This window comes from Tamandua tetradactyla, chromosome 1 (assembly GCF_023851605.1).
Source record: "Tamandua tetradactyla isolate mTamTet1 chromosome 1, mTamTet1.pri, whole genome shotgun sequence".
NCBI classification, from domain to species: Eukaryota; Metazoa; Chordata; class Mammalia; order Pilosa; family Myrmecophagidae; genus Tamandua; species Tamandua tetradactyla.
The window spans coordinates 105560080-105581738 of NC_135327.1; the positions used below are offsets into that span (position 1 = coordinate 105560080).

General features: G+C 37.4%; 1 protein-coding gene across 12 annotated transcripts in view; it reads right to left on the reverse strand.

Annotated features, from left to right (window-relative positions):
* The window catches only part of HDAC9 (histone deacetylase 9), a 970134-nt gene that overhangs the window by 561173 nt on the left and 387302 nt on the right, over window positions 1–21659 (reverse strand). For 10 of the 12 annotated variants that reach the window (XM_077122321.1, XM_077122307.1, XM_077122306.1 and 7 more), the window contains exon 2: window positions 18830–18895. The exons of the other annotated variants lie outside the window; for them this stretch is intronic. In XM_077122321.1, coding sequence (XP_076978436.1) covers window positions 18830–18895 — 66 coding nt within the window. The remainder of the gene's footprint in view (window positions 1–18829; window positions 18896–21659) is intronic. 12 annotated transcript variants of the gene reach the window in all.

The following is a 21659-nucleotide window of genomic DNA, read 5'->3' on the forward strand; positions in this document are numbered from 1 at the left end:
AAAAATTGTCTGATGATAACGATATATCTCCAGGGACAGAGGGAATGGTAACTAAAAATATTTATGCAGATCCTTGCTTCTAAGAAGCTTGGCACCCTCTTTACTCTTACATCTCCATAAAAATAAGACAGAAAATTTAACTGAAAGAACAATTCCTCACTAGTCCAAGAAGCAGAACATTTGGTGACTCAACACTGTGTGTGGGTTCAGGGGCAGTGACCAGAAGAGGAAATGGCTCCTCTACTGTTCCACTTGCAGAGCCGTGTTGCTAAGGCAGCAACTTCCTTGGGCAGGAAGATCAAGACCTGGTCATTATCCACTGCAGGATCCTCCTGAGGCTTGTTGGGGAAATTGGAAATCGCTCTACCTGAACCTGACACTGCACCAGGCTATGCCTGCAGCCTGAGCTTTCCCCCAAACCCTCAGAGAATAGTCACACACTCTTGATAAATATTATTTAAAAATTCTATTAACACTTGTTTGATTAACTTTCAATTATATACTTCCCACTAAGTGAAGATAGCACCCACACAATATGTCTAAAGATTTCTCTGTGTTTTGATCATTTCTTTTTTTTTTCTCTCAACTTTCTCCCCTCCTTTTCCCTTTTCTTTCCTTCCCTCCTGTGGGTATAAACTGGATATACCCCAGAAAAACATGTTCTTATATGTAATTCATTCCTGCGGGTGTGAGTCCATTGTAAATAGGACCTTTTGATGAGGTTATTTTCAGTAAAGGTGTGGCCCATCTGACTCAGGAGGGGCCATAATCCTATACCTGGAGTCCTTTATAAGGGGAATGAAATTCAGAGAGAGAGAGAGAGAGAGAGAGAGAGAGAGAGAAAGCCAGAAGCAAGAAGCAGAACATCAGCAGACCCCAGAAGAGCAGGGAGAGGCCAGGAGACACCACCCTGTGCCTTGCCATGCGATCATCTAAGCTCAGCAGCCGCCAGCCCCAGAATGACACAGGGGAGAAGGCATCAGCCTGATGACGCCGTGATGACACCTTGATTTTGACTTTTATCAGCCTCACGCCGTGGGTGAATAAATCCCCACTGTTTTAACGTGGCCCCTTCCATGGCATTTCAGTGGGCAGCCTGGGAACCTGAAATAACTCCCTTCCTTCTTCCCCTCCTCAATTCCTTCCAGTGGGCCTTTCATTCACTCTTCCTCCTCCAAGTGGAAGGCCTTAGATCCGACAGGTATTTACGAAGAAAGAAGTATGTGAAATGCCTTCTTACAGACAGATTAAGTCAGGAGAGAGAAAACCAAGATTTAGGATAGGCGCTTACTTATTACTAATAATGCATACATGTTTTTTTGAAAATAAGGCATGAGGGAAGGGAGGAAGATTAAGCAGAGAAGGGAAGGAAGGCCAGGAGAGAGGAAAGGAAGAAGGGAGGGAATGAAGGAGGGGAGAGGAAGCAGGGAAGGGAGGGGGAGAATGCGAATTTCAGTTTAGGATATCCGCAACACATAAAATAATCACGGACTATTTCAAACCTGCTTTTAAATAATCTGAGAATGAAAAGGTTTATTAAAATTTGGTAATAGATCTGTCTCATTGCCCTAAAGGAAAAACCACATGCAGTTCAAATATAAAATGCATACAAATAAAGGAGCATATTCAATTCTATTGTTTTAAAATGTGGCTTCCCAAGTCTCATGTCGATGCATTCTAAAAATTAGTTACAGACTTAATTTCTTCAAATTTCATTTCCCTAGGCCTCTGATTTCATCAATTTAGCAGAGCCTACCCTAGAGATTATTTTGGCAAGAATCCCCCATAGAGAAACAGAAGTTTCAGGGGCAGCTACAGGTGGATCCATGAGAAGGGAAAGCCGAATTCTGATTATTCTGGATGTTGCTGATGTTTTGTTAAACATTTTTTCTTTAATAATTTGAAATTACAGAAAAGAGCAGTACAAAAAACTCCATATACCTTATACACATAATCAACAATTTTTAATATTATTTCATACTGTACTCCTCCTACTTTTTATCTACATTAATTTAGCTTCCATAAAATTTATGCATGCACACACACACAAAGTTGTGAGCTATTACCAAGACACAATATGAACACTGTGCAAAAAGCCAGAAATAGCCTTCCCCTGAGAACTACTGGGATGCCATCCTCTTCCTCCACTACTTATTATAAGGCCTCTAAATAACACAGATAAGAAGCTGAAAGAATGAGGTCCTGGCAAGTTAAGAACTAGTTATTTTATTTCTATATTTTTAAGTGATGCCTGTTTAACACCATAAACTCATACAAGAGCCTTATTACAGCATTATTTATTCTAAAGCTAATACAGCAATAACATTGCTCTTAGGCTCTACCCAAAGAAGCCAAAGGACTGGGTTTCTGAAGTCTTTTAAGAACCTTGTTTTAAAGCCATTTCACCAACAGGCTTACCCTGCAGCATGAGGAGCTAATGAAAACATTCACACCAGGCTCCAGTCCATGAGAAGTGAATCCATTGTACGTTATTCTAAGTATGAAGAGTTAAGCTTGCAGCCCCAAGAAGCTGTGGTGGTGGGGGGTGGGGGGTGGGAATCAAGGTACCTAAAGGCAACTTAACATCTTTTGTTCTTATGCTCACCTCAAAATTTTCCACAGTAGTTCCTCCTTATATTGTCTGAGGTCATTTTAGTAACTTAGGCGTTAGCCTGGCTTGTGACAACACTTCTCTGAAATATAGTCACAAGCCTGCAGGTATGAGTAGAAAAGAAATAAAATATTGTCCCATAGAGACCTGTGAAGTCAATGCATTCATAGGTACTGTCAATTTATCAGAAAATAGAAATGACAGGGTTTAGAAAAGGATGAACCAAAAATAAGCCCCCTGAGCTAATGTTAGAGGCATGCCTTGTGCTAAGGTTCCATCACATCTTTCCATGCTGGCAAAATTCTCTACTGAGCTCTACAAACACATTGGCACAGATATCAGGAAGTACAACTTAAGAGCATGAGTATAAAAGCTGCTGCAAATCCCCAGCGCCTTTATCTGAATGGGTGTTAAGGAGCATGGGTGATCCCTGTCAGCAATTGTTCCTGGGACCTGAGATTCAGCAAGTCCAGTGTTCTTAGCCTCCCTCAGTCCAAGTGGTGCTAACTGGTAAACTCTGTTCTCCATGACTTTGATATTATGATAGGTGAGCCTATCGGGACTGTCATGCATCAATGACAACTTGGAAATTGCAAAAAGGCCTTAATTCATTTATTTGTTCAACACAGGACAGTGCCAAGCACACAAGGCACTGCTTTAAACACCTGGGATAAACCAGATACAAGATCCCTTCCCTCATGAAGCTTACCCTATAGTGGTGAAACACAATATACGAAGAAGTGAGGTTCAGATAGTGATAATTGTGACGTCAAATAAGATGAGACAAAGGAATGAGACTGAATTAGGAAGCAAGGACCGTTTTAGAAAGGGGGTGGATGGGGCATCAGTAAACTTCAGCAGAGATCAGAAAAATAAGAAGGAGCCAGCCTTGTAAAGATGTAGGGAAGGCTTACTTAAAGCAGAGGGAATAGACCTCTGTGTTTGCAATAGAAGGCAGGCCAATGGCACTACAACACAGAAAGCAGTAAGAGGGCGGGCCGCAGTGGCTCAGCGGGCAAAGTGCTTGCCTGCTATGCCGGAGGACCTCGGTTCGATTCCCGGCCCCAGCCCATGTAATGAAAACGGAGAAACAAAAAACAAGAAAATGTTTAAAAAAGATGTTTCCCTTTCTTCCTCTCTTCCTTCCTTCTATCCTTCCTTCCTTCTCTCTGTCTTTCCTTTAAAAAAAAAAAAAAAAAAAAAAAAGAAAGCAGTAAGAGAGGGGTACAAGATGCTTTCGAGGCGACAGCAGTTAGAAAATTTCAGGCCACAATAAAAGAGCAAAGAGAGAGGTGAAGAATGTTGAGTGTTTAGGAGATGGACCCATACAGCATAAAGAACTCCCATCTCTAAGGGCCGTCATAACGCACAGCGGGCCCAGGACCGTGCACTGTGGCAGTGCCTGCCGGGGTGGCAGCTAACCATGGCAGAAGCAGAGGGCAGTAGGCTAGAGGGAGCAGTCTGAATATTATTTGTATCATTTTTTACACTGGAATTTGATTTGAAAACTGCCAGTAAAAATATTTTCTTGGTAGTAGGCAGGGAAAGATATTATAAATAAATGTAATCTAAAAGCAAAAACAGGACTCAAAATCAAATCTTCTAGCTAAAGGCAGCTAGCACAGGTCTCAAAATCAAATCTTCCGTTTAGAGGAGATCCAGAACAATTCCCCTACAGCACTGTTAACAGAGGGGCAGCCAGCACAGAGGAATATAAGTAGGGATACTCCTTAAGGGTTTGCAGCCTGCTTTATGTCTGTGGGAGAACTTAAACCATGGGAACTGGCTTTGGAGAATCAAAGTGCCAAGAGTCATTTACAAGTTTTTGTTGTTTTGTTTTTTTTTTGTTTTTTGAAAGGCATCAAACAGTATGACTAAACTAAGTCTTCTTAGCATCTCTTTCTCCCACTCCCATACCTTTTGATAACAGTCTCTCACTTTCTCTCCAGAGCGGTGGTTACAAAATGGTTTCCTTGACCCACTGGCCAGGTAATTAAACTAAACAACAGACACCTGACCTTAGCTGATCCAATCCCAATCTCACCCCAGGAATTTAAAAAAGGTTCAAAGCACAGTCTGTATAAAGGCATGGAAGGAGAAGAATCTGATTGGGAGTTTATTTACTTTGAGTGGCATGCCAGAGATGCTGCTCAGGATCTCAGCGGCTGAGATGTCACCCAACCCATTTTCTAATACGCTTTTTGTTTAAGTTGGCCATATTGGTTTCTGTTGATTACTGACAAAAGTACTGGGCTAACGCAAGCACTGCTTATAAACACCATGCTGCTTTGGAGCCATGAATGCTGGAACAACCAGGATATACACGAGTGCACTCATAACTCGCAAATCATTCAAAAGAAAGGAAACTGGATAAAAACTAAAAGATGGGTCCCCTAGGCATAGTAGGAGAGCTGTGGCTAGGACTGGACTGATAGGGACTGAGTACAGGATGATCAGGATGTAGGGCAGAAGCAATGTGAAAACTAGTTACTCATTCCGCAAACATGTGTCAGAACCTGGGCGAGACACAGTTCCCGGCACTGGAAGTAGAGCAGTAAAGGGGAAGACAAGCTTCTTGCTCTCTCTCAGTTTCCATTTTTGGACTTTAACTCAACAGAAGTTCCCCTTTATATGTTCTCTGTCAATTATTTAAAATGGAGCTTCCAGTCTATAACGGTCTAACTCCACAAACTTCAAGGCATTTAAGCTAAATGAAAACCCCTCAGGAATATTGTAGAGACAAATTCCTGCCACAAGCATCCAGGTAGGGAAGTGAATTGGAAAGCAGTAGTTCTCAAACTTTAGAATAAATAATACGAAAACTGGCAGCTGGTTAAATATGCAGATTACCAACGGTCTTTTTCCTGGAGCCTGATTCAGATAATATGATGTGAGAACTAGGATTCTGCATTTTTCCCTCTTTAAACTTATTCTGAAATAATTCCAAATTTACAGGACAGTTGCAAAAAATCATACAAACCCCCTGCAGAGAACTTCATCATACCCCGTCTCCCCTGGGTGTCTGCATTTTTAACAAATGCCTAAGTAGGAGCTGGCAAATCATGGCAGACCTGGCCATCCGTCTGTTTTTCCAAGCACAGAGCATTGCTGGAACATAGCCACACCCATTGCTTTATTTACTGTCTTTTTCCTGATGCAAAGCAGAGTTGAATGGGCATGTTAGAAACCATATGGCCCACAAAGCCTAACACACTTATTTACTATCTGGACCTTTACAGGAAACGTTTGCCTTTCTCTGCCTTAAATGATCCTCAGGCAGGTCATCTAAAAAGTCTGTAGTGAAAGTTTCTTCTACCTCTGCATTTTACTGATTTTTTAAATTAATTTAAATTTAATAAGAAAATAAAGAAATTCCTCAGTGTAATTAAACATTATGAAAGTAAATACAAAGGAACAAAAAGATTAACCTTCCAAATTACCGTAGCTTAAAATAAGAGGCTGTTGTTTTGATCTTTTTTTCTCAAATTTATAGAAGTATATACTCATTGTAGAAACCTTGGAACATTTGTAAAATCACCAGTACTTAGCAACACTGAGATCACCTCTGTTAAGTTTCTGACATATTTCCTTATAGTCCTCTTTGCAACTGTTTATTAAATGCAAGAAGACACATATTCTGGGTGGCATGATTATATTCTCAAAGCTGATATCCACAAAGTTTCAATTCCACAGTAAATAATATAAATGATTTCCTTACTTACTAGACCAAGTTATGTGAAGAAAGGGATTATAACTCACTCATTTTTATTTTACAGTAAGCAGGATCCTGCCTGTACACAGTAGGGACTTGTAAAATTTTGACAGGATGAATTGATAAAGAAAGCTAGCAGACACTTATGTTCTAGCATGAGGTCCTCTTTGTGGGAACTTTGTGAATGGCTCCCATTCATGAAATACAATGTGGTGCCATTAGGTTGTTACTATTGAACACCTACACACTTTTTTCTTGCTCTTTAAGCACTGTTAGATGTGTCACCGTTTAAAATGTGCGGGATTTTTTTCTTGTTAATATGAGTTTTGCAAGGTCAACCCACAGTTTCCCAAAATAGAACTAGATCTGGTGTTTCCCAGAAATAGCATGCACAAATATGACATTTAAAACTGCTTTTTGATTTATGAGATCTGTACTTGATGGTGAATAATAGCGAGAAGTTCCCAAATTTGAACATGAAAATGCACTGCTGTTCCCCAAAGTGAAAGTGACAGAATATTATAAATAAGTTAACATTATTCCTCTTCCAGCAGATAGCCAAATCTCTCTCCTTCTCTCTCTCACTCTCTCATCCATCTATACACATACACACACACCACACAAACATACACACACTTACATATATGGAAGCTGTGACAGTTTGAAGTTATGTACCCCAGAAAAACCATGTCCTTTTGCCTGTTCAAGTCTTTTTATTTTTAATTGATATATATCGTATATCCCCATACCATGTAATCATCCAAAGTGTACAATCAGCTATCAGTGGTTCCCTAATCATATAGCTGTGCATTTATCATCACAATCAACTTTTTTTTCTTTTTTGTGAAAAATAACATGCATACAAAAAAGCAATAAATTTCAAAGCATGTTGGAGACAATTAAAGTAGCATGCATAAATTCCACCCTCAGCGATGCCGGAAACATGCAACATGACCGCCAGGGCTGAAACAAAGAACAGCCTAAGCTATAATCAGCCTTCTTCACGGAAGTAGTAGTAGTTTGCACCAAAAGTACTAACCGTACATCTGCCCTCTACCCTAGCAACAGCAGTCACCAATCCCAAGTCATCCCTTTGTCCTTATTCACCCAGAGATCGCCACCTATCCCTACTAGCTACCCCCTCTCCTTCTAAAGTATATATACCCAGCCTTTTCAATAAACTTTTGCAGCTTGATCAGAATATTTGTCTTGCTGTCATTCTTCGTGTCTCTTGTCCCATACCATTCCTCCCTTACAGGACTTAGAGCCTCGGTTGATCGTCCCGTGGGCCGGGACAAAAGCACAGCACAACAATTGGTGGTAGAACAGATTTCAGAGTTTGGTATGGGTTACAATTCTACACTTTTAGGTCTTACTACTAGTTGTTCCAAAACACTGGGGATTAAAAGAAGTATCAATATAATGATTCAGCAATTACACTCATCTGTTAAACCCTACCTTCCCTGTATAATTCCACCATGCCTGATGCAATCTTGTGGGGAGAGCCATGTTTCTTTAACCCTGATTTAATATTGAAGACTGAAAACATTTCATTAGATTGTTTCCATGGAGACTGACCACTCAATTGTGGGCATGATCTTTTTATTAGATGGAGATGTGACTGCCCTTTCAAGGTGGGTCCTGATTAGTTTACCAGAGTCCTTTAAAAGGGGAAACATAATGGAGAAACCTCAGATGCAGATGTTTGGAGAACAGTTGCTTCATAGCCTAAAGACACAAAGATGTTTTGAAATACAGAAACCCCAGGAGATGCTAAGAGCTGAGAGACCCAGCAGAAGCTAGAGAGGTGCTTCAGAGCCAAAAGAGACGCAGACACTTGGAGATGCTTGGAATGCCAACACAGAGAGCAGACACCTAGAAACAGCTTTTCTTGGGTCAAGGTATCATTTTCTGGATGCCTTAGTTTGGACATTTTTATGGCCTTAAAACTGTAAACTAGTAACTTAATAAATTCCCTTTTTAAAAGCCCTTCCATTTCTGGAATAGTGCTTTCTGGCAGCATTTAAGAAACCAATACAGAAGCCCACAATCAAAACTCTTCAGCTCCTTCTCATAGATTCTGTTTTAGTCACACTTGTCAATGATGTAAAACTTGCAGTTATAAAAACCTGGTGTTGATCTACAGAAAAACCCAGAGGACTCCACAATTATAGTCAATATAGAGGAGATGATTATGAGAGCTGAAAGAATGGCAGGATGAACCATGAATAAAGGCTCAGAATGTAATAGATACCCAAGGTAACAATGATATCAGCCTTCTAAATGCATGTCTGACAATAAAGAGATTTTGTTTATTTTTTAAATTTATTTTTGTAGCATTTGGTTTGCATGTATAAAATAGTCTGCAGACTCAGAGAAAATAAAAAATAACCAGAAGCAAAGAAGACAATTCAGAAATCATTCAACACTAAGTAGGCACAATGATACTTTCTCAACTTTATAGTTTCAATTCATTCATTCATAAATTCATTTCTGCAAGAAATAAATATTGGTTTATCCCAGGTGCCAGGTTCTTGGCTAAACATTTGGGATAAGACAAACAAGATACCTATCTCATGGAGTTTATATTCTAACCAGGGAAAGAGTAATTTTAAAAATTACAACTTCTTTAGGTCAAAAATGAAACATTCTAAGCAACAAATAAATAACATAGTACTAGATCATAACCCAAAGTATAAAATAAATATCCATGTGCCCATACTGATAAATAGATGATTAAATAAATAAACACCACTATAAGCCTGCCAGCATGGCTAAAATTGCAAAGAATGTAAATTCCTTTTATTGACAAGGAAGTGGAGCAACTAGTACTCATATATAGTTCTAATACATCTGTAAATCAGTACAACCATTCCAGGAAACTGTTTGGGTATTGAGCATTACGTTTGAATGCATCTATATGCGCCCACGTTGCAATCCATAGCAAAAATACACCTGCCCCAGGAAACATGAGTGGAAACATTCTGTATAGTAAAGGATAAATCCTACATATAAAAGGTTTGGCCTATGCCTTGGGCTCCTGGGAGGGAATATCTAAGCCCTTGGAATGTCCTCCCTATTAAGAATGTCTTTGCTTACCTGGGGGCTTTGGGCCACCCAACACAATCTATGCTGACAGTGTCATTTATGGTGGGAGATCAGGGGCCACGTGGTATCAGCTCTACCTCTGGTGGGGCTGGAGACTTAGGTCAGCCATATGGGTGGTCATTCATGTCTATATGACCAACTCCCAATAAAAACTCAACACCAAGGCTTGGATGAGCTTCCCTGCTTGGCAATACTCCCTATATGTTGCCACACATAGTTACTGGGAGAAGTAGGTGCTATCCACAAGACTCCACTGGGAAGGAAAACTGAAAGCTCATGCCTGGTCCTACCAGGACCCTGCTCTGTGGGCCTCATCCCTCAGCTGATCGTAATCTGTACCCTTTCACTGTAATAAATGGTAACTGTGGGTATAATGGCTTATCTGAATTTTGTGAGTCCTTTTAGATAATAATTGAATGTCAGGGTGGTCTCGGGGGTCCCTGAGCTTGCAGTTTTTGCTATAAGTAAGGGTGGCCTTTGGAACACCCAATTCTGCACATTTCATGACAACATTACTTATAATTGGACAAAACTGAAGACAATATCAACAATAGAATGGATAAGCAAATTGTGATATAGTCATAGAGCAGGCACAATATACATCAATGAAAATGAACAAACCAAAGCAATAAATAAGAATATGGATAAATTTCACAAATACAACTTCGAGTGAAAAGGCCAATCACGAAAGAATGTGTACCATACAGTATTCCTAATGTATAGTATAAAAACAGGCAAAATGAAATGACTGTAATGGAATTCAAGGCATAGGTACCTCTGGGGAGGAGGGTTAGGATAGGGACAATGAGGAGGCCCGATTGCTGCACTCATAAAGTGCAGGCATTATTCTTTTTCTTCATCTGAAAAATAACTCCAATGTGCTATATGAGCATTTTCCTGTATGTGGGATTTGCCTCATGAATTTTTTTTTACATAGGTCCTGACTTTTAACAGCAAATTTTCTACTGACAGAGTAATAATGTGAATCTGGTTCCAGAGGAAAATTAAATTTGCAGTTATATAAAGAATGGTTGGAAACAGGGAGCCTGGAAAAAAGAAAGAAGATAAGACACCGAGAAACAGTACTTCATTTATCAGAGATTAGCACTGGGGGTGAATGTAGGAATGAGATTGCTATAACATCATTACCTGAAAGACTAAGATACACCTTTTCAGAACACATTTATAATTTTTGGCCCATTTTTTTTTCAATGTCAAGGCTAGAAGTCTCTTATTCTTAGGCTTAATATTAATTAAAAGGAGGATAATGAAATTACAATAAGTCCTTAGTCAAACTTAACCACTTACAAATTTAATGACCATGAGCAAGTTACTCAACTTCTCCCAGCCTCAGTGGTCTCATGCTAACATAACCCCTGGGATGGATAAAGGAGAGAATCTAGGTAATGTGTTTAGCACAACACCTGGTACATAAAAAGCACCCTTTTGTGTCAGCTATGCTCAGCACCACCACGGAAAACTTAAGTGATCGTATGTGACACACAGTTTAGTATCAAACATAACATTTTTGTACAAATAATCCAACATTCAAAATGTCTTACCCTTGCTTTAAAAACACACATACACACACAACAAAAAAGGCATATGCATCAAACTAATATATAAGTCCTTCAACTAGCCCCCATCTGAACTTTATAAATAACAAATGAATGGTTGAGGGGAACCTTTTAACTGTTTTCCTAAAAGAGTGCTCTCAGGTGGGCCACGGTGGCTCAGTTGCAAGAACGCTTGCCTGCCATGCCAGAGAACCCGGGTTCAATTCCTGGAGCCTGCCCATGTTAAAAAAAAAAAGTGCTCTCATTAAATTGCTTAAATTCCAGTTGACTCCTATGGTTAGACAATAATGATAAGCTCCCCAAATAAAGCAAACAATCACAGAGAACTGGATTTTGGTTGAATGTGGAGCAAAATCAACAAGAAAATACATCTCTTCTAAAATGATTGTGAACAAAGATGTAATGCAATGAAACTGATTTTAAAGCAACTGGGGAATATCTATTCAGATGCTGCACTGGAGGTAGAGGCAGGCAATGTAACTCCTGACAAGTGATGAGTTCAGTGCCAACAGGTCAGTAAAAATAATATGATAGAAAAAGCAGTTACTTTGCGTCATACCAATTTAAGTATTATTTTATATAATAAAAATAAAGGAATTCTATTATCAGATAGCAGATAGCATAACAGTTTAGCTAATAAGATTATGTGCAAATAAATGTTATATTACTAGGTTACAATTTTATGGAACATTTTAGGAAAGATTTGATTTAAGTAAGACTTTTTGTTTTGGTTTTAAGTGTAAACAAATATTTTAAAATTCTTCAATTTCAAAAGAAATGCTTTTTATCACTTTAACTTAAAGAGTTATCTAAAAAGACCAATATCTATTTAAGGGCTGCATATCCAATTTTTATATTTAAATTTGATGAATTTTATGAATATGACCAATTTATATTTATGTCAGAACAGCTAACTTTGCATTCTGAAAATCAACGTGGTATTAGTTTCTAACATTTAACCAAACACTTAAGGACCCATTTTTTTCTGACTACAAATCCATGCATATCTGACAGAAATATGGATGTTTATTATGTATATACACACACAAAAAAACCTTTTTGATAAAGACTTTATTAGTTTTACTTTATTATTCTTTTCCACAGTTAATAGGTTTCCTCACAGAAAGAGTGCCACTAATTTAATTTTCTCCTTCTGCCTTTTTCACTCTTTTCTAGGCATCACTGTTTATTTTCTAGAGTCTATTAAGCAGGTTGAGTTGCAAAGTTAGTCACAGTAGAGCACAAGGTTGTTTTTATAATTTTTCAGCTCACTCTACCTTCCAGGAAAACAAAGCACTTTTTCCTTCTAAATATTGTTTATTTGGGTTCAGAGAAATCTACTTTGATACCACAGAATGAAGTTAAAAAACATAAAACACAGAAGCCCGTGAATTTTGCTCCCCCAAAGTGGCCCCTAGATACCATAATTTCACAATTTTTGTACAAAATTGAAAAATAACTGCTTATTCTGCCCTGAAACTTAACTTGACCACTGTCTAAAGCTTCGTTTCCTCCTTATAATTCCATAAAATTTAAATTACAGACACAAGTAATATTATGAATTACAATCAATAAGGAATGAGCTAGAATTATACTAATAAACAACTGTGATTACTGGACGTAAACATATAATATACTGTCCCAACTACTTTAAGTTACCTGGTAAGCAATGTGTAAACTGAAGACCAGAAATATTTTGATATAGGAAAGGTATGAGATTTGGAGATTCTGCAGGTTAGATTTCTGTCTTCCTTAAATACAAAGAGTGAAAGATATACTGTAAGAAAATCAAAAGGCAATTTCCTTTCACTTTAATAAGGAAGTGCTATGATGTAGCCCAAGGGGGCCACACCATCCTTAGAGAACTCTACCAGGCTTCTTCAGCAGAGTCCCCCATAACTATACTTGGAATCCTTGATTTGTAATTTGAAGACCATGAAAATTAAATCATCACTCTAAGCAGACTGATTCAGTGGGAAGGGAGCAAACCCTGGAGGCTAGGACCATTTTCCATGGTTGCCATTAGGCAATTATGGCCAAAGAAATGAAGCTTATCTTACCTGCTGGAAAACTGCCTTCCTAAAAGACTTAAAAAGAAGGCAATATAAAACATTTGAGCATGTACTACCAAAATATTTTTATTTATTTGTTCATAATTTTCTTCGAAAATTCCTTTCAATCTCACTATTTCCAAACAATTTTATGCTTCACTATTCAATTCATACCCGACCACAGTATACTTTTAAAATGTAAACTCTTCTGGGAGGAATGGAGGAGTTAATTCTTAGCATTTTAACCTCTATCTGACTTTTGTGTTAACAGTAAGAATCATTCATTAATTTGGAAGTAATATATTTTTGGTACTTGGGGCTAAGGAAAGGAAGGAATCTAGGGACCTGAGTTCAAATACTAAAAATAAGACCAGGGCCACATGAAAAGATCCAAAGATACACCAAGTCAACCTGACAGATTTGCCTAGCTGGTGACTCTGCTTCTTCTACTCACACCAGCTCCCAAAAGCTACCTTTTGGTCAGCTGCCCAGAGCAGAATTGGGTCAGGTATGTCTTGGCCAAAGTTGGTGGCTGACCACAGCTTCCACCAATAGCCTGGAAAGCACGTTACCTAGTTAGGCTCAGCTCAACCACGAAGAAACCAAAGGAATAGGTGAAGTCTTATCCTAACAGGAAGAAATTACAGCAACCACAGAATAGCATCCAAAGTAGGAGGTCTCAGGTGAGACGGCAGGGGTAGGAAAGTCAGGTTTGGGAAGGCAGGAAGGAGCCTGAGGAGCGAACACAAGAGAGGCAAGCTACAGGCAGCACCATTAGTTCTCTCTTCATTACTGTTATATATGATCAAGAAGTTAACTTTTTTTAATCAGAGGTCTTGGTGAGGTAATCATGTAATCAAAATTTCTATTGAGGTCTTTTTTTTTCACTTTCAGTCATGACATAAAAGACTCCAATATGGAACAAAAACTCAATAGATAAAACATAATAGCACTGACTGAACTTCTCAGTAAATCCAGTTTTGGTGAATTGGTATCCAGTCTTTAAAAGGACAACTATTCTTACTTTCTTAGAAACAAACCACAAGGATAGTAGTCCTGGTTTTAGCACAAATTGATATGAATTCTTTATTTAATTTTAGAGGTTGGAGGTTCATAATTAGGGGGCTCTTCATAGTTGTCTAGTAACTACTTCTTTCAGAAGCAACCATCTTCACATATACTCATCTAAGTTATCAAGTCTAGAACTATCTTCTTGCTCATTAGAAATGACTCTGCTTGTTGCAGTTTTAATTTCAATATATACTTTTCATCATTTTCTCCTGTGATTCATGGTCAAATGTCCACATTTTAATTATCAGCACGCTGGTACAGACAGGATAGCTGCCTGTTTTTATAATGTAACTCTTCATGGGGCAAATTGCCAGGGGGCTGTCAACACAACTGCACCTATTTTTGATGGCAAGGCAGCAAATGTCACAACAAAACAAATGTGATTCTGCCCTGACATATATATACAAACCAACCCCATGCAAGGCATGCAAGCCCATACACAACTTCACAGTGAGATACAAAGAATACACCTATCATATTCCTCAAGGTCAATGTGTGTGATTACATATACATGTAGATCCTGTGAAGCTAAATGTGCAGAATCTCTTCCAATGGCAGAGATCTAACCCTTCCAGGCAGAATGAGATTTATGCAGTGCCAAAGAAAATGAATTTTAAACTTATTATCAACTAAAGTCTGAGTTCAAGCTCACTGAAGCCAGTTTAACAATATAACCAATCAATAAAATGGGGCTCTCAGTGAGCTTGGTATTTCTTAAAATTCACTAATGCCTGAACAAGGGTGCCAAGTTCAGTTGGTAGGAGAGAAAATTATTTAGAGCAGATTTTTATAACATCTTTCCTACCAACTTACTGCAGTAACCAGGTAAACATTGAATCAAGCAAAAGACAACATAAAAGTGGCAGGATCTTATGGCACCTTAGCCGAACTCCCCCAACTCTCACTGGCTTGGCATGCAGCTGGCTCATACTCCCAATGAAGATTCCAGGTCCCAGTTCCAGAAGGAGTAGAGTAAGCCTTGTCACATATCAGAAGGATGTATGTCTGGCCTGTTCTGCCTGAGGGACTCACCATCCAATACTGTGCCCTAGTGGTAAAAGGCAGCAAACAGAGCTGTACTACAGAACCTTAGGAGACAGCTGTCAAGTTGTGCTGCTTGGGGTAGGAGCTGCTGGTCTGGGAAGAGGGGCCATTCAGAACCGTGTAAATAAGGGAATTTCTAGGGCCACAAGTACACGCCCAACACAAGATTCTGTACAGAAAGAATCAGGGAGGCCCCTATACTCTGGCCTACAGCTATTCTCTAATCTCCCTGAAGGAGGACACACACACAAGTCAATCTGTGTTTTCTTTTTTTCCTTCTTCTTTTTATTTATGTTTGCTAGCTCTGGCATTCAAGAAAAGTCTTGTCATAATACTTGCTGAATACAAATTTAAAGAACAGACACCTCAGAGTCCAAATTCCACCAACACATGCAAATATCCAAATTTTCAGATTGCACAAGGTATACAAAACATAGAAAGAAACAGAAAGTGATGACCCAGGCTAAAGAGAAAATTAAAGCATTAGAAACCAGAAATGAGGAGGACCACACCTGGGATTTACCAGACAAAGACTTTAAACAGAAATGGTCCTAAATATGCTCAAAGACCTAAAGGAAAACACAGGCAGAAAATTAAATGAAATAAGGAAAACAAGAGATTAACACAAGGAGAATATCAATAGAGATATGGAAATTATGAACAAACACCAAACAGAACAGAAGACCTCAGTAACAGAAAATCAAAATTAACCTAGAGGAATTCAACAGCAGATTAGAACTGGCAGAAGAAAGAATCAGTGAACTTGAAGGTAAGACATTTGAAAGCATCCTGTCTGAGGACCAGAAGGAAGAAAGAATGCAGAAAAGTCTACAGAGCCTGAGGAATACATGGGATACCATCAAGTGTACCAATATACACATTGTGAGAGTACCAGGAGGAGAAAAGAGCAGAGAAAATATTCAAAGAAATGATGGCTGAAAACCTCCTCAATTTAACAAAAGACAAATATATACATCTAAGGTGCTCAACAAACTCCAAACAAGATAAACCCAAATAGATCCATGCCACAGCACATTATAATCAAACTGGTGAATGCCAAAGATAAACAATTCTGAAAGCTTGAAGAGAGAAGCAACATATGCACAAGATCAAAAGCTGATTTGTCATCAGAAACCATGAGGCAAGAAGGCAGTGAAAAGACTAAATATTTGAAGTGATGAAAGTAAAACATTGCCAATCAAATATTTCATATCCAGCAAAACTTTCTTTAAAAAATAAGGGATAGTTAAAGACATTCCCAGATAGACAAAAGCTGATAACTTTACCTCCACTAGACCAGCCCTACAAGAGATGCTAAAGAGAGTTCTACAACTTGAAAGGAAAGGACAATAGACAATAGATTGAAGCCATATGAAGAGATAAAGATCTCTGGTGAGGGTAACAACATGGATAAATAGAAATGCAGGTATTACTATATTTTTGCTTTGTAAGTCTACTTTCTACCACCTTTTTTAGGATCTAAAATGCAAAAGCATAAAAAGCCATCTGTGGTTTAAGACTCACAATATATAAATATATTTTGTAACAAGAACTACAGAAAGCTGAGGGGACGTAGGAGTATAGGATCATGGCTTGTGCACACTATTGAAATTAAGCTTGTATCAAAGCACAAGAGACCATTATAGATTTAGAGTGCTAAATTTAAACCCATGGTAACTACAAAGAAAATATTGGAGACTATGCAAGTTCATAGAGACAAATTAGAGTTTAGACTGCCAGGAATGGGGGCTACCAGAATGGAAATTAATGCAAAAATGGGTTTTTGGTTTTAGTGATGGAAGGTGGCTAGGATACCACAATACTGTGGATGTGATTAACTCCATCCAATGCTATGCTTGGGAGTGGTTAACACGAAAGGTTCATGTTGTATATATGTTCCCACAATTAATTTACAAAAAGAACAACTAAAGGGACAATGGCAATCAAATGCAATACATGATCCTGGATGGGATCTAGCAAGAGACAAGAAAAGGCTCAAAGGGACATTACTAGACATATGAAAAAACTGAATATAGACTGTAAGATTTACATTAATGTTAAATTTCTTGAATTCAATAACTGCATTTAAGGTGGTTATATAAGCAAATATCCTTGTCTGTAGGAATCAAATGTGGCAATGATAAATGTACAAGGAGTATTATGTATGCAACCTACATTAATCTTTTAGAACTGATAGATGACTAGATGGATAGATATAATGATATGGCTAATGTGGCAAAATATTAAAATTGGTAGATCTGGGTATCTGGGGGATTTGGTGTTATGTCGGACTTCTCTGTGTGGGGTTTGTATTATTTTTGTAACTGACCCATACGTTTGTCATCCGTTAATAAAAGGATTAAAAGGAAAAAAATATATAGGGAAAATCAAAGTAGAACTGCATAAATATCTTCTGGGATCTGAAAAAGCTGTATTATCTTCTTGCTCATTAGTTAAGGGTTAAGTTCAGGAATGCATATGTGAGTTGATCAGAACCTATGAGACTCAACAAGTGTCTACAAGGAATCCTGGGAAAAAGAATCTTATTTTTCCTACTAGATTAAGGTCACATAAAGTATAGGCACTAGAGCTGTAGTGCCATCTTGCTATCATATAAAACCTGAGTCTGAAGACAACATAATGGGTAGCAGAGCTGAGAATGGAGAAACCAATTTGTGACTCCTGCTTACAACAGTATCTAAAGTTAGTTCTACCTCCAGGTTCTTCAATTATGTGAGTCTGTAAATACCCTTTAACTTCAGTCATTTTGGGCTGGATATTTCTAACTTGCAACCAGGAAGTCTTAGATGGCCTTCTGTTCAATATTCAATTTAGAATCTGAAAAGCAACTCTGAAAAAGCCTAATTTTGAAAGATCTACCTTTAATTAGAGAAGTGGGATTGTTACTCCCATTTTAGAGACACAGAGAGAAGGCATAGAGAAAATCATAAGCGAAGCTTAGCAGCCAAACATTCTTAAATTTAGCATGTGTTATTCATAATCTTATTTTCTAAATTCCTCCACCAACTCCTTTCCAGGTTTGTGAATCTTATGAATGAAAATGGTGAATATATGTGAACTTAAAAGCTAAATATGGACTAATATCCAAAGTGAGTTATCTGTGGTAGAATGAAATTATCTTCACAAAACTCATTTTAGCCCAACTATGAATGCAACTATGATCTTTTCCACCAACAATAGATATCAACATGGAAATTAAATGTGGGGGCTGTGTTTATGTCATATGCTATTACATTTCTATACCAAGAAAATTTAGGATATTGAAAGCCATAAATATTTTATAAATAAGTTAAATCTCTCTAGCAGGTAAAAAAATCTGCTTCTGCTTCTTTTATAAAGAATTCTCTGGCTTCTTTATTTTATCCTTTGGTTTAATGTTTTCTGGTTATAGCTGATATTTTTAAAGTTGGCACTAATTGATGACAAAAGAACATTTTAAAACAGCAAGGAACACACTTTCTAAAGATGCTTTATAGCTCTCCGTAATCTAACTTGTGGGAAATGGAGAATGGAGCACCACAGAGTGCTTTTCAATAATTTATGGTAGAGATTCATCTCCTAAGTTTAGAAACATAATTTGCAACCCAACTGTGCTGTGAACCTATTTTGTGTAATTAGATGGCTGGCTACATACCTAACCCTGCCCCTTCTTCTCGTGTTCTCTTCTGGATGTGCAACAGATCCCGTGCTTGGGCCCATCCTTTGGAAAAAATCATTAAAGACATTTATTTACATTCTGATTATTATGGAAGCACAGATCTGGCTAGCAAATCCTCATCGTAGGAAATTTTTTCATCTATGTTTAGAGGAGATGAGACACACACACTAATGCAAAATTCTACAGTTCTCATGCTTTAATTCTGTAGAACTTTTAGATTTTGTAATGAAATCAGTGTCCTGGCTAAAATTTCACATTAAATGGGAAAAGGTGCCAAGGAATCACGGCCACAAGTATTTCTAGCTTAAGTTTTACAGGATTTACTGAGTTAGGCTTCACATAAAAAATTATGTTTTAAAATATCATCTTGAGCTTAACGTGAAAAAGCAGGAATCATTTTATCTGTATATTATTGTACATAATACACTTGAGTTGCAGAATATCACATTTCTTATAGCAAACAGGAAGAGATTTGGCTTTTTCCCTACACTTACTTCCAAGTCTGACTCTGTTTTATTATACAAATATTGGGTTTTGAATGAAGCAAATAAACACTCAGCTTCAAAAAAGGAAAAAGAGGAAAAGGAATGAAAAGAAAAAGAAAAATCCAGATGACAGCCGTGAATTATGTATGACCTGTGTGTTCAGGGAAAGCCAATTGGAAATCAGCTGAGAAGAAAGTTAATCTTGATGTCAACCTTCTCTATTTTTAGGTAAAATAAAACTTTTATTGTGAATATTTGTTCTGAGCCAGAACTAAGATCCAGTGAAAATTAATTCATAAATGTTGTTCTATTTTCCAGAGTTAGAGAAAAATGATTATATTTAACCCAGGAATGAGAGCAACAGAATTGTTAAATAAAACCTGTATAATTAGTTAACTATCAAATGACACTTTTTTTTAGGATAAATGCTGAAAAGAAAGGTGCATAAGATAGACTATAATTTTATTTAATTTGGAAATTCATAAACTTGCCATTTGCAGGTTCTCATCTTAGTGAGCTATAAAGAAGTAAATGAACAAAATTGTATCTTACAAAGATTTATATTTTTAAGATGTTTCCAAGAATGTACAATGTTGGACTTAAAGAATTTGGAGGACAATCCCACACCACTGACTGTGTGAACGTGAGTAACTAATTTAAACTTTCTGAGGCACGATAGCCTTATCTGAAAAATGGAGGCAATACTTGACCTATTTACTGTACTAAGTCAAGTGTGTGAAAACATAACACTTTGAAAATTATAAAAGGTAATTTAAATATAACATATTGCTATTATAAAATTCTAAAGCTTTAATTTCAAGATGGGAATGACCTCCCTAAAATCAGAAGGTTAATTACGTTGCCCATGAAGAAGTGCAGCTCATCAAATCACCAATTCCAAGGTTTTTGTGTTTTTGGGTTTTTTTTAGCTCAATTAAAAAAAAAAAACACCAAAATTCTGATTTCATTAAGTCTTCATTATTTTCATAAAGTTAATAAATGTATCAGACAAATCCTAGATCTTTTTTGATGTATCTCAACTGGCTTTTACTAATTCCAAAACTATGCTTTGGAAAAGTGTAGTAATTCTGTAATTATTAATTTAGGCAATTAATGTTTTGAATAATATGTCTGTTTTCATACCAGATTATGAACCCCTCAGTGCATAATCCAATTCCTAGACTATCTTCGTACTTGCTAAATAAATGCGTCTGCAATTGAATTGAAAGGGAAAAATTCCCCCCTTTATTCAAGGCTTATGAGTCTGCTCCCTTTGTCTGTAGGCAAGTCTAAATGGGACTCTGCTTTTCATCTGTAGATTCGTTTGGAAAGTGTATTATTTGAACTATAAGATCTTATTCATAAGTGATGATAATTTAGTCGCAGCTACCTGCCTACAAGATCCAACATTTAATTATAGTATCTATAGGAAAATTTAAATGCCTTATTTTTCTATATAGTGAAAAAAGTGAACTAGTTAAGCTAAATAGTCACAGAAAACTTTTAGACCAAGACTAGCAAATATGTTGCATTTGTGCCACCACAACCTCCCAACCCATATTTTGTACTCTAAGCATTGCTAATTCCTTTCCACGAAGCCTCAACCACTTTAACATGATGTTCCAGGAAGCTGCTACCAATTCTGTGGATTTGATACCTAAGGAGTAAAATACTTGCCTATATGTATCTTAGATTAAAAGTTAATTTTATGATTGCAGCAGCTTATTAAGTATGCTCTGGAGCTGTTTAGTCAAATGGATTTTAGCTCTAGAGTTAACACATTTTCTTTTGTAAATGCTGACATTTGTGTATTTATCATCATTACACCTACAAATAGGCTAATACTACCAGCAGTAATCCAGTGTGAGAAATGCAAAAGAAGCAGATGATGGTTTATCCTGAATAAAGAAGAAAATTGATGGCTAATTCCAGACTTCAAAACCACCAAAATATAAAAAGCAATTTTTACCCTGACCTCATGAAAAGAGATGTTCCTAAGGCAAATTCTAGTTAGAAAAGGTAAACTCATTTAAAGAATATTTTATAACGTATTTTGAAGAAAGCCTTATTAACAGCAATGAAAGAAAAGTAAAATTTCATAGAATTTGCAGTGACACAAGGAAAATACTTTATTGAGTTTGCCAGAAAGAGAGACCAAGATTTGGATACATTTTTATTATTGACCTATCTTTCAATGTTGAGACAGCTAATGTGTCACTGGCTATTAACCACCTGTGGTTTCACACAAAGTGCCCTTGAAAAATTAGACCCAAACTTTAGCTAGCCCCAGCTATATCACTGTGGGCCTTGGCCTCAACTTC